This window comes from Hemicordylus capensis, chromosome 9, assembly GCF_027244095.1.
Source record: "Hemicordylus capensis ecotype Gifberg chromosome 9, rHemCap1.1.pri, whole genome shotgun sequence".
Lineage (NCBI taxonomy): Eukaryota > Metazoa > Chordata > Lepidosauria > Squamata > Cordylidae > Hemicordylus > Hemicordylus capensis.
In genome coordinates this window covers 17,954,553-17,968,080 of record NC_069665.1, presented here as the reverse complement: position 1 = coordinate 17,968,080, position 13,528 = coordinate 17,954,553, and the positions used below count along the sequence as shown (strand labels likewise).

Here is a 13,528-nt window from a genome sequence, read left to right as displayed (position 1 = left end):
AGTTCTATTAATTATTATAATTGAATGTATTGACTGGTAATCAAGAAATAAAGAACATTAAAACCTACCTGGGCCTTTCTGGAGAAGGGTTTGGGCTACGAGGGGGAGGGGTGCGGGGGACAGCAGGTTTAGGAGCTATGGTAGCTGCAGGGACCAGGCCATGAGCTATATGTTTCTAGACAATTTAAAATAAAGTTAGTTGGCAATGACTGAACACACACAATGAAGAAACACAAAACTAAACATGCACAAACACTAAAAAAAGGAGAACAATTACATGCACATTAATGTATGCAGCAGGCCCAAATGGTTCTAATTCTATGTATGATTTAACCTAATGCTTAAGCACTACAGAGGAAATAAAGCCTATGATAAGGCCGTCAGTAATTTTTGAAAATGTCATTGCTCTTTACAGAACACAGCTTCCACTGAAATATAAATTACTGACTACTATTTCCAGAACCAGGACTTTATGAACTAATGCAATTTTTATATAGCTTATGTAGAGTTGACCTCTATCCCTTCTTTTAAAAATACATCCTGTATTTCAGAACATGGCATTTCCATGAAGCATAATGGACTGTGACTGGTGGGAAAATAATGTACAGGTATAAATATCAAACTTCTAGGGTTGGGCTCCAAAGAGCTACTTAAGCTTGCACAAACCCTGTAGAACATTTGACTTCCCCCCCCTTCCTTTAATTAGCCAACCCCACATTTTTGTATCACAAACTGCTTCTGAAACTCTCTTCACTATCCAAAGCAGATTGCTGCCTTGGGCTCACAAAACTAGTTTCCCAGTTCTGTGCATCATGACTCCAGGACCTACAGAACTTTAGGTGTTGGATAAATAGGTGGCTGGGATTTTCCCTGCTCTGTGGATGCTTGCTATTCAAGAATGACTCATCTCCCTAGCATTATTTATTTATTTGAAACATTTGATATACCGCCCACTCTGAAGACTTTAGACGGTGTACAAAAACATGCAAAACAAGACAGCATTAAAATTACATTCTAAATAAAACTAAGGTAACTAACAAGTTGGGGGGATAGATAAACTACAGGGTAAAAGCCTGGCGAAAGAGAAAAGTCTTCAATAAAATTTTTAAAATCGACAAAGAAGGAGCTAAACGAATCTGCAGGGGAAGGGAATTCCAGAGAAGTGGGGCGGCAACCAAGAAAGCCCTTTCACAGGTTCTAGCTCCCGAACCGCTCAGAAATCGGGGACCGACAAAAGGGCCATCTAACCAGATCTGACGGGATGGGATGTAACTGGATGGGAGAGGCGGGTCTGTAGGTAAACAGGTGCCAAACCCCGCAAGGCTTTGAAGGTCAAAACCAGGACTTTAAATTGAACTTGGTAGCAAATAGGCAACCAGTGCAATGACTGCAGGAGAGGTGTTACCCTGTCATATTTTCTGGCACCCATAAGTAAACGAGCCGCTGCATTCTGGACCCGTTGTAGCTTTCCGATCGTCCTCAACGGTAACCCTAGATAGAGGGCGTTACAATAATCTAGGTGGGAGATAACAAGGGCGTGGGTCACTGTCATTAATGCTTGCCGATCAAGGTAAGGGCGTAATTGACGAATCAGATGGAGCTGGGCAAAGGCACTTCTGGCTGCAGCCTCCACCTGCTGTTCAAGCAGGAGGTGCGAATCCAAAAGGACTCCCAAGTCACATACAAGCTCTTTCGGGGGCAGCGCAACCCCATTTAAAACAAGGTTCACATCTAGCTGTTGGCCGGTATGAGGGCTGAGTAAGAGTAGTTCAGTCTTGGTGGGATTCAGTCTGAGCTTATTTTGATTCATCCAGACCTTGACAGCTTTCAGGCATCGAGTAAGCACAGAAACAGCATCTCCAGAATGGTCTGGGATGGCAATATACAGCTGAGTATCATCAGCGTATTGATGAAATCTCACCCCAGACTGGGAAATGACCTGACCCAGCGGCTCCATATAGATGTTAAAGAGGACAGGGGCAAGAACTGAACCCTGGGGAACTCCATAAAGGAGTGGCCATGGGTCAGAGCATCTGTCCTCAATGCATATCGACTGGACACGCCCGCTAAGATAAGAACGGAACCACTGTAAGACAGTGCCCCCGATACCCAACCACGCAGGTGTTCAAGGAGGATAGCATGATTGATAGTATCAAAGGCCGCTGAGAGATCTAGTAGGACCTGGAGAGGGACACTACCCTCATCAAGGTCCCAAAGAAGGTCATCTACCAGAGTGAGCAATGCTGTCTCTGTGCTATGCCGAGGCCTGAAACCCGACTGATAAGAATTAAGATAGCCAGTTTCCTCTAAGACCCTCTCAAGCTGGGCACATACAACTCTCTCTAACACCTTCGCTACAAAAGGGAGGTTGGAGATCGGCCTATAGTTGTCAAGGACCTCAGGATCCAGCGAGGGTTTCTTCAAGTGAGGGCGAACTATCGCCTCCTTAAGGGCTGATGGTACGAAACCCTCACTTAACAAGGAGTTAACCAACTCCCGAAGCCAAGAGTTAACATTCCCACCAGCTGTTCTAACCAGCCAGGAGGGACAAGGGTCCAAGCAACATGTTGCCGCATGCAGAACAAACAGCAGAGCTTCGCATTTTAGCCCACTATGCCATATCACAAACTACTTTTGGAACTCCTTCAGCTTCCTCCTAGTTTGAAATTATTCATGGAGAGATGCTGGGAAGGAAAAAAACAAGCCCAAAAAACTCTGGGGAGAAGCAGAACTGGTTGCAAAGTTCTTTGGATTCTTAGAAATAGAATATTTGACACGTTTCATACTGTTCAAAAGGAATATTCAGCTATTTGAAGGTCATAGTACCAAGCAATCAAAAGATCAACTAAAGCTTCTGTTGATTAAAAAGAGGGACTTTTAATTGGTGAGTCTATGTTTTTGAGGTCATTTATGGAAACACAAGACAACAGATTTTGTTCTCACAATGACACTACAATCTTATTCGTATTTACCTTTAATACTCATTGTATACAATGGGATTTACTCCTGACTGAACATACATAGGATTGGCTGTATATATTATATATTGATGTCCCAAGAATGAATATGCCTCAAAGCTGAACATCACAGTAGTGTTTAGATTTTAAACTAGTGTACCTAAAGGACTTAGAAAATATTTCACTTTTGTCCTAAAAACAAAGTGAACTTTGCCACTATTCAATGAACAACTGAAAGAGAGAGATGAGGTGCCTCAAAGGACAGTCTTCAAGTCAGTTCAGAGATACTGCTTCTTGCACACCAAAAAAGGAACAGAATGACCTGATAGATACTGAATGACCTAGTAGATAACATTGGATTGACCACAGGTAACTGTACTGAGCAAGAGCGTAGCTAAAATTGAGCAGATGGATTCAAAGAACCCGGGCCCCTCGGCTCCTGACGGCCCCCAGCTCCACCTATGCCTATTTTCTTCATTATCTCCCTCACTCCAAGGGGCTGCCGGGAGAGGGGCGAACACAGGCCCCCTCTCCCCTAACTACACTCCTGATACTGAGCACATGGCAACAACCTGACACTACTGCCTACTCAGTGAAGTTGAGAAGGATCCCAGATCGCAGCATTGCTTTGCCTCTAGTTTTAGCTCAGTCTCTAGCACCTCCAGTTAAAAGGAATTTAAGCATCAAGAGAAATAACCCAGGCTGATTTGTGTCTTGGAGACCTGCTGCCAGTCAGAGGAGACATCATTAGCTAGCTGACATTCTTACTTAATATAAGGCAGCTTTGTGTGTATAAATCAAAAATTCCTCCACAAGCATAAGAGTTTTGCTTTCTGAAACAAAGTTTACTTCCAAACTTTTATTCTAAGGCAATCAGAAAGGTTTTATATTCTAAAAATCCCCCACTAAGTGGTCAGAGAAGTACCTTTTAAACTGGCGGGTCTCTTATATTTAGCAGAGAGAGAACACCTGTATTCATCCCAGCCTAGCACCCTACCCAGCGACTTCAGGTGGTGTACATTTTGTTTTAAGGCAGTGAATCCCTTTGGGACAAGGAATCATTTCCACATTCCTTTTGCTAAATAAATTGCTTTATGAACAATTTTGTTGAAAAGCAATCAATTATGCAAAATAGGCACCAAATATTGGCTAGAGGAACATAACAAAACTGAAGAGGAAGTGAACCTCAAGCAGGTGCAAAAATAGTTTGCCAATACAATTAAAATGCCCAACAAATTTCATCAAGGGCTTTTGTCAGAGGTGACAATTCTGAAGAAATGTTTCCAGAGCACGTTAGCTAACACAGAATGTGAACATGCCAACACAACTGAAGAGTGTGTGTGCGTGCACACGCACGTAGATACGCACCACAAAGAATAAAATCACAAAAGTCCACTGTGTCTGGGAGGCAGAATTTACTCATAATTCAGTATTGTTACTCAATGAAAAATAATGTGAACGATTAACAGATCAGTTAAGTATGTATAACAGTAGCCATGATCCTAGTACCCTAGAAAATACCTCCCATTTCTGAACTATTCTGGAATGACAGTTGAAAACCATAACACACCATACCCATTTTTCTCCTTTATCTAATGTGAATTTAGTCCATTTTTAATGAACATATATTATGTGTGTTGATTAAATCAATTAATCTGACTAAAGCCATAGATAAAAACAACAGTGACTTCCAGAGAGGGGTGGCCACATTAGCCTTGCTGCAGCAAAAAGCAACAGAGTCCTGCAGCACCTTAAAGACTAACAAGTATATTGCTTTTTAATTTTAGGTAGCTCTGTTAGTCCGCATAGTGCTACTAGTTTCATGTACCCCTGCTAACTGAGTAGAGAGACACCTTTTAAAGTGGCCTATTCTCTTACATTTAATGTGGGGCGGGGCACGGGGGGAGTAACTGGTCCTATCCTACCCCAGCACAGCATCCCTCCAGTGGCTGTTGCTGGCATTTTAGAATGTGGGCTCTCTGGGGACAAGGGACCATCTTATTTATGTACTAGTAGACATGAAGCCCGTTGGTTAACGGGCGCTAGTGGAGCTCTGCGCTCCAGACGTTCGCCGCCATTCCCTCTCCCGCCACCCCCCGGTGCCCGCGGCTCCGGCCGGGCCCGCCACCCACCGCGGCTCCGGCCTGGCCCACCGCTGCCCGGGCCCACCGCCGCATTGTTTTGTCGGCCGCCTCATTCGGCGGCCATCCTGGGCGGCCAGAAGCGGCCGCCCCGAAGAAGCCGGGTAAGCGGCGGCACGGCCAGGCCTCGGCCATGGCTCTGCCGCCTCCTCTGGCCGCCGGGTGCTGGCGGTCCTGCCAAGATGGCTGCCGGGTGCTGGCGGTCCTGCCTCCCTGGCTCCTTCTGGCCATGCGCTTCGCGCATGCCCAGAAGAGGCCAGGGAGGCACGGACACACGCTTGGTGTCCGTCCACGGACGGACACCAAGCCTTTTATTAGATAGGATATTTATGTCAACTGCTCTGAGAACTTTGGTTGAAGAGCGGTATATAAATATCCATAGTAGTAGTACTGTTTTTAGATCTCTTAATGAACTATTTGATCTTTTCGTGAACTAACTGTGAGCATGAGAGCAAGAGCCCACTTTTACACTTATTGTGCCAGAAGCTGGGGTGCTCTGCATCAGGATACATCAAGAGGCTGGAGAGGTACTGGCTATCTGGAAACTTAGCAAAATTCTTATGCCCCCTCCCATTCTGTGTTGCTAGCGTCGTATAAGGGGAAACAGTACTAGAACTCCGCTCCCTAAGAAGGATTCGCCTCCCTCTAGCAACCACGGCCAACCTGGGGATGCTTGCAGGGCAAGGATGCGCTCGTTGGTCGCCATGGCAACCAGCGCGTCAGTCTCCTCAGCGGAAGTGCCTGCTGCCCGCCTCCGGGGGAGGGGGCTGGGGGGGAACCCCTTCTCCCTTTGAACACCGAGGACAAAATACTCACAAACTGGCCTCTTCGGCCTCTCCTGAAATAAAACGCCATGACAGCGGAACAGGGGAGCAGAGGCAAAACGCGGAAGAAGCAGCCGAAACGCGGGGGTTGGGGGAAGGGGGAAGGGGGAAGGGGGACAGGAGAGCGAGGGAAGGACCAACCACTCCGCCCCCTCAAAACAGAGACGCTTCCTCCTTCGCAACCACTCTAGAACAAGTCGTGGGCTGATTGGCTGCAACCGCCCGCTTCCACCAATCTCAGCTCGGCTTACTGTCTTCGTCCTCCCCTTAGCAACCAGCAGCCGTTAATGAGAAGCCCCGCCCCTTGCTCCGGGGCTTCGACGAGGGTGGGGCTTTCGTTCCGATTGGTCGGCGGGTGGTGTCTGTCGCGGTTGGCGCGCCGAACGAAGGAACTGGGTTGCAGCAGGAAGAGATTGTCAAGCATCCAGCCAGGCTATTCGTCGTATTAGTGTTGTTTTTGTTGTCCTCCTCATTTATTGTTGTTTGCTTTGTTTATTTTGCATCTAAAATATTGCTGTGTGATCATCTGCAAACGGAAGCTAGGAGCAGAACTAAAGTACCTGTTCTAGGAGGTTGTTACTACGCTTTCAGGTGAATATGTGTGTGGTCAGGTGGGTGTAATATATATAATGAAATGTAAAATATATAACATGTAATATTTACTCCTGTGTCTCTAACACAACACATTTGGCTTACCTTTCCCCCCCCTTGGTATGATATGAAAAAGGGTTAACAAACGGGAGGAAGCACAGCCATGGCAAATAAGACCACTCCTGTCCGAGCGGGAGCTGTAAATGTTCCTTACGGGCATGTGATCGGCAATGAGAAATGGAAAGGCTCGCAGATCGCTCAAGGGATACAAGGTAAATGTGCCGATAAAGAACAAAATGCTCATGAAAATGCCAAATTCTGCATAATCCTTTTTTACAGTCATAAACCAGCATATGTACCCAGAATGTTGGGGGCAATATGCTAAATCATTGTAAACCGCTTAGAGAGCTCCGGCTATAGAGCGGTATATAAATGTAAGTGCTATTGCTACTGCTATTGCTATGAAAATACATGTTAGAGAATGCGAGTAAATAAAAGTGGGAATGGAAGGTAGTTACATATGTGATTATGCATATTAACATTAAAAGAACTAACAGGTGTTAAAAATGTGAATGTAAGAGAGCTAAAACTACTAAAATACTAAAAATGTAAATGCATATTATAATAATATTATTACTATATTTAAAAGTCATAAAATGCATAAAAGACATTAAAAGGGGACATAAAATAGTAGAGTAAAAAACCCATAATATAATAAAGTCAGAGTAAAAATTATATTGAATGTTAAGACCAATAAAAGGAGTGAAAGGGGAGGCGTGAACAATTACAGATCAGGGCTAAAAAGGCTCAGAGCCCGTCATCTGCTGGTGGATGCCGATTGCAGCCGCACAGTATCTGGCAATGCTGTAAGTTATGGTAGGCTTAAGGTCAGAGAGTAGCAGGGAACTGTAGAACTGTCTCTGATGTCCCAGAAACTTGCTTAACAATGGAAGAATGAGAGAGGCACAAATGTCTCTATAGAATGAGCAGTATAGGAGGACATGCTCAGTAGTTTCAATCTGCCCTGAGCCACAGGGGCATAGACAGTCTGCAAATGGGATCCTTCTATAGTGGCCTTCTAGCACTGCTGAGGGGAGACCATGGCAGTGAGCAAAGGTGAACACCCTTCTGTGGTTTGGGACCTCCAATTGATTGAGATATGTATGCTTCAGGAGAAGTAAAATATCTAAGCCCATCACTGATATAAAATTTTGGGACACTGCTGAGATCAGTTTGGCGCTCAGTGTCTGTAATGCTCTGCTTGATGGTTGCTTTTGCCTGGTCATAGCCCATGCTGAGCAGGGTCAGGGTGGAGAGGCCCAGTGTAGCCATTTTGGTCTCATTTGTCTGTATCCAACTAGAATAGTAGTCGTCGTGTAGGGTTAAGGGGGCAAGGCCAGTTGGGCGAGAGGATAATCTGAGCCAATAACAAGGAGTGAACACAGCTACCATAAGAGGCTGCCATCCTAAATGGTCTTGCTTGAAAATAGATCCTGCTGAAACAGTGGATCTTCTTAATTAAAATGTTTTGGTTGGAGCTATTAGGGTCTTAGGCCTTTAGTGAAACTTTTCTGTTGGGCAGTCTACTTCTATTCCTCTAAACTTGTTTCTTGTCCTTTTTCAAGGGAAAGTTAAGCTAATTCTAGAAGATGGCCTAGGAGTTGTAGATTTTCATCTTTCAAATAGATCCTGTGTTCTTTATATTTCCGAAGCCGATCTGGTAGCAGGAAATGATTTCAAAAGGCGGCTTGTTCGCTTTAGAAATGTAAGTACTACTTGAAGTAAGAGTTGCTAGTCTTGTCCACCATCTGTAGAAAAATTCATATCAACAACAAACATGGACTGATTCACGAATGTCAAGGAGCCCATGCATTTTGGCCGACCTTTTTAGCCATGACAATATGTCATGCCCGGCCCCTCCCTTTCAGTACAATCCTGCACATGTTTACTAGGAAGTAAACATTATTCAGTAGGGTATTCTCTCAGAAAAGTGAGCATAGAATTGCTGCCTTTGTCCCTGCCCTTGTGCTTTGTCTCCATGCGAGATCAGGGACAATCTCCTGCTCCCCTGCCAGCTCCAAGATTGAAATTCCTGAATTGAAAACCATGATTTGAAGCTGGTTCGGCTGCCTGGTTAGAAGTGCCAACCATAGTTTGCTGGTTCTGATGGCTTGGTTCACACAGTTGTTCAAATCTAGGTTTCATGTGGGTTACTGACTTGATGATTGTGTGAACCAACACCAAAGTGGGAATTTCAGATTCAGGGCCATAAACCACCTTGGCATAGGTTCATACAATCACATTAGTATCTATAACCCACATTAATCCTAGTCCAACCCATCGGAGAGCCTTCACCTTAGCTCTATAATGTTTTCCCATCAGCTTGGTTGGAGGGGAGATATAAAAAGATACCCTATCACCTGCGCAAGTGTTCTTGTGGATCAGATGAAGCTGAAAATTTGGCACAAATTCTACTTTGTAAACTTTATACGATCCAAATAGCAAATTTATTTTATCCCTTTTAGATAACTTACAGGGAAGACCAATGGATTTTAATGTAACCTATCTTCTTGCAGATAACACTGTATTTGTTACTTCTTGTGTTGCTAAATTTTGTGCCATTGCACACAAGATTTGTCAAGTAATGGTGAAAGCTCCCGTTATCAGTTAGGTAAGGATATGTCCCTGATTTGGGTAAACTATCTTAATGTAATTGTGATATCTGACAGACTACCAACTGCATTGAATGTTAATCTATAATGGTGAAATCTGGTCAAGTACTGTAATAAAGATATTCATTCATTCATTCACATAAAACCTAGATTTGAATGATTGTGTGAACCAGGCCTATTACTTGCACTAAAGCAGGAAAAGGTAATTGAAGAAGGAAGTACATAGACAGGAGTCTAGTTCCTGTAGCCTCAAACCATAGTTTGACATTATGTCTGATCCAAGCAATTGCCTCAGATCCTGCTATTGTTCTCTCGGTTTGAAGAAACCAGGTCTGACTCCCACCCTTTTTATACTGGCTTCCTGTACCCCTGTCAAGCGAGGGAGAACACGAACAGAAGCAGGTCTGCATGCCCCTATCTCTGGTTTAAGGTATTGCCATACAGGTTTCTGGGTAACTTTGGAAACACCACTGATAGTTCTTTTTCTTCTTATTCTTCTTCCTCATTCTAAAGGCCAGCAGCCTTCAGGGAATTGTTGTTGTCGAAAAAACCCAGATAAGTGATCAGTATTTCCCAGCAGTGCAGAAATTTGTTGTCTTGGAACTTGGCATGACGTTACTTCCAGTGGCCAATCAGGGAGAAGCAGCGCCACTTATTATTCAACTAGTAAGTACTTTCAGAAATTCTTTGTGCTGGTGAATGGGTGTTGATTTGGATTTATACTGTCCTTTAAAAGGTAAATAACAAGCAGTATATTATGCAAGATGTGGGTAGCAAAGTGGTAGTGAAATCACTTTCTTGAAGGGGACTATGAAAATTGTAATGATGGGTTTGGGTCAATAAGCTATATAGATCATAAGCTGTTGGTAGTTTGTATGTTTCTTTGAAACTGAAGTTGTTTGGTTACTTTTGACCGCCTGCCTTCTTTTAGAGGGTGTAGCTCAGTGGTAGAGCATCTGTTTTGCATGCAGAAGGTCCCAGGTTCACTCCCTGGCATCTACAGGTAGGGCTGGGGAAAACTCCTGTCTGAAATCTTGGAGAGTTGATGTCTGTCAGTTTAAACAATACTGAGCTAGATGGACCAAAGGTCTGACTCAATATAAGGCAGCTTCCTATGTTCCTATCTGTTGGGTTTTTAAACTTGGTTTTAGGGAGGAGAGCTGGTCTTGCGGTAGCAAGCATGAATGGTCCCATTTGCTAAGCAGAGTCCACCCTGGTTTACATCTACATGGGTGACTATATGTAGAGCCAGCATGGTGTAGTGGTTAGAGTGCTGGACTAGGACCGGGGAGACCTGAGTTCAAACCCCCATTCAGCCATGATGCTAGCTGGGTGACTCTGGGCCAGTCACTTCTCTCTCAGCCTAGCCTACTTCACAGGGTTGTTGTGAAAGAGAAACTGAAGTATGTAGTACACCGCTCTGGGCTCCTTGGAGGAAGAACGAGATATAAATGTAATAATAAGCTGGTAGCCATAATGCTGGTAGCTATAATGGTACAGCTGGTAGCCATAATGCCTAATGGAGTGTCCATGTTCAGATACAATGTGCCTTTGTGTGCCTAATGCTGGAAGGAGCCATCTCCTGATGTTTATCATCATGTCCTGCTTGTGAGGTTACAGAAGCATCTGGCTAGCGGCTGTTGACAGACAGAACTGAAAGAAATGACAAAAACCACCAGAGGGCGTTCAGCTGCACTTCTTTTCTGTTTCAGGTCCATGAGCAAATGAAAGATCGAGCCAGCAACCCGTTCCTGAATAAGAAAAGTCCCCAGCTCTTGGAGCCTTTTGTGCTCCAGACAGTTCAACAAATTCCAGGAGTTGGGAAAATAAAAGCTTTGCTTCTGCTGGAACGATTTGGAAACCTCCATCAGCTCTGTAACGCTTCCATCCAGGAGCTCGAGCAGGTGGTTGGTCGCACACTAGCGCAACAGATCCATACATTCTTCACACAGGCAAAATAACCTCTGCCTACTGGTGTTAAAAATGAAGGTCTTGAAGGTGTAGCTCTCTTTTCTGTATCTCGGCGAGTTGCCTTCTGAATCCACAACTGGAATCCTTTTTGCCGAATGCATTCTCGGAGGGTCTTTCATCACGCCTGATGATGAAGGAGGCCATGAAGTGACTCTTTCCAGGGATGCATCAGTTTCTCTTCTGTGTAGAGCGGGCCTGAGGTTTACATTACGAGGATAAATGGACTTGTGATGAGGGGGCAAGGAGGCTGCTTCACAACTGCTTCAGGGGGAGCACTCCAGTATACGTTGCTGCACCTCTCAGGAGAGAAGGAGCGACAGGCATTTTGTCCTTTTGAAAACAAAGCAAAGAGGTCCTGCAGCAACCTTCTGACTTACAGCTCCTGTTCAGGATGCACTGATGAAAGGTGACTGTGCATTGATTCTCCTGAAGGCTGAACATTTGCATCAACAGCCATCTGGCCCTGATCTCTGTATTACCAGTGCCTGTCTGTTCTTCCAGTAGAAATGAAGGCAACTGAACAGTGTTTGGAGCAGAGGTACACCTGTAAGAATCATGTGTGTTTGGAACCAAGCATAGAACATACTCCTTAGCTCCAAAATAAATACTAACTGCTCCAAAAATGGCAGGTGTTTTTTTTAAAAGGCATTTCATTTTCACTTCATTGTTGGCAAAAGGACAAGTATGTAAAATACCTTTAGGAGTCTTCAGACTTGGACTGAGTACAGGTTGAGTATCCTTTATCTGAACTGCTTGGGACCAGAAGTGTTCTGGATTTTGGAATATTTGCATACTGTAATGAGATATCTTGGGCATGGGATCCAGGTCTAAACACGAAAAGTTGCTGTACACTGTACTTTATTTTATTTTTAGGTTTTATTTAAAGTCTCTAGTGCCTGAGTGAGTGAGTGAGCTGAGGCATTTTGTTTTTTGTCTTGTTACGAGGCGCTCAACCACAAGGAGTCGGTGCACCGGGTGCATGCCGTGGCAGTTTCTGGATTTTGGAGCACTTTGGATGTCTGGATTAGGGATACTCAACCTGTAGTATTAACATAGTCAATATGATCTCCCTTGGATTTGGATTGAAGGTATATAGGAATATAGAAAGCTGCCTTATACTGAGTCAGACCACGGGGCGTGGCCTGGGCTGCCGAGAGCCGGAACGGGCTCTCAGCTCTTCATTTCAGGCAGGGTCGGCTGCCTAACAGGACGTCTTTCTCTTCCTCCAGAGAGGGAGAGGAAGGGAAATACGTTCTATTGGGCAGTCGGAGCTGCCTGAAATAACCTGCAAGGGGTTCGCCCGGGCTCTCGGAGACCCGGGCGTGGGAGCGGGGAGTTGGCTCTCTGAGCTCCTACAGAGCCCGAGCCACGCCCCATGCGCGTGATGTAACACACACAGGCATATTGGGGCCGCCGAGCGGGGCTGGATGCAGGCCACCGCTCGGCTGGCTCTGCTCCTGCCCAGAGACCAACCTGGCCGCCGCTTCCGGACTACGTACAAAGGCAGCCCCACATAAAGCACAATGCAAAAGTCAAGTCTGGAGATTACCAACATATGTACCACTGTTCTGAGGTCATTCATCTCAAGAAACACGCAGCTGGCGTATCAGCTGAAGCTGATAGAAAGCCCCTCTGGCCACTGCCTCAACCTGAGATACCAGGGAGAGGTGTGGATCCAGAAGTACTCCCAGACTGCGAACCTGTTCCTTTCGGGGAAGTGTGACTCCATCCAGAACAGGTAGGTCAAAATCATCTCTGGAGTACTGACCCCGCACAATAAGTACCTCCGTCTTATCTGGATTCAGTCTCAGTTTATGCTCCCTCATCCAGCACATTACTCAAGCATTTAGGGAAGTTATGCCATTTTCTGAAGAAGTTGACATGGAGAAGTAGATCTGGGTGTCATCAGCGTACTGATAACACCCCGCTCCAAATCCCCTAATGATCTCTCCCAGCGGTTTCATGTAGATGTTAAAGAGCATTGGAGAAAGTATGGAGCCTTGGGGGCAGCCCTGGATTAACCATAATGCAAAACAAGCACATCCTTAGGGCATCAAGGGAAGGGGGGCACCACAGAGTTTTCCCCCTAGCTATCATGCCCGTAACTCTTTCACTGAACATAAGAACAGCAGTGTTGGATCAGGCCCAAGGCCCATCTAGTCCAGCATCCTGTTTCACACATTGGCCCACCAGATGCCACTGGGAGCCTACAGGCAGGAGTTGAGGGCATTTCCTCTCTCCTGCTGTTACTCCCCTGCAACTGGTACTCAGAGGCATCCTACCTTTGAAGCTGGAGCTGGCCTATGGCCCTCTGACTAGTAGCCATTGATAGACCTCTCCTCCATGAAGTTATCCAAACCCCTCTTAAAGCC

At 45.2% G+C, this 13,528-nt stretch overlaps 2 protein-coding genes across 14 annotated transcripts in view; one reads left to right on the top strand and one right to left on the bottom strand.

The window, feature by feature from the left end:
* The window catches only part of CEP89 (centrosomal protein 89), a 76,940-nt gene extending 70,869 nt beyond the window's left edge, over positions 1-6,071 (bottom strand). For 11 of the 12 annotated variants that reach the window (XR_008311265.1, XR_008311266.1, XM_053271083.1 and 8 more), the window contains exons 1-2: positions 5,915-6,071; positions 69-175 (exon numbers count right to left, since the gene is read on the bottom strand). Coding sequence is in view for 9 of the 12 variants with exons in the window: in XM_053271083.1 (XP_053127058.1) it covers positions 69-175; positions 5,915-5,953 (146 nt within the window). In the remaining 3 variants the exon portion in view is untranslated. The remainder of the gene's footprint in view (positions 1-68; positions 176-5,914) is intronic. The other variant, XM_053271089.1, reaches the window with a different exon arrangement.
* Positions 6,042-11,779, top strand: FAAP24 (FA core complex associated protein 24). 2 transcript variants are annotated; one of them, XM_053271094.1, is made up of 5 exons: positions 6,042-6,533; positions 6,650-6,785; positions 8,139-8,278; positions 9,699-9,851; positions 10,898-11,779. In XM_053271094.1, the coding sequence occupies exons 2-5, from the start codon at positions 6,677-6,679 to the stop codon at positions 11,144-11,146; spliced, it is 651 nt and encodes a 216-aa protein (XP_053127069.1). In that variant the 5' UTR covers positions 6,042-6,533; positions 6,650-6,676; the 3' UTR covers positions 11,147-11,779. The 2 variants fall into 2 exon arrangements, with proteins under 2 accessions (XP_053127069.1, XP_053127068.1); XM_053271093.1 differs by having other exon boundaries at positions 6,043-6,513.
* The last annotated feature ends 1,749 nt before the right edge of the window (positions 11,780-13,528 follow it).

What these genes read in the sequence shown, in the direction of transcription:
- FAAP24 (XM_053271094.1), top strand. Translation starts at nt 6,677, where the DNA reads ATGGCAAATAAGACCACTCCTGTCCGAGCGGGAGCTGTAAATGTTCCT. An exon ending in GATCGCTCAAGGGATACAAG is followed by an intron (nt 6,786 to 8,138) that starts GTAAATGTGCCG and finishes TCCTTTTTCAAG; the next exon opens with GGAAAGTTAAGCTAATTCTA. An exon ending in CGCCACTTATTATTCAACTA is followed by an intron (nt 9,852 to 10,897) that starts GTAAGTACTTTC and finishes TTTCTGTTTCAG; the next exon opens with GTCCATGAGCAAATGAAAGA.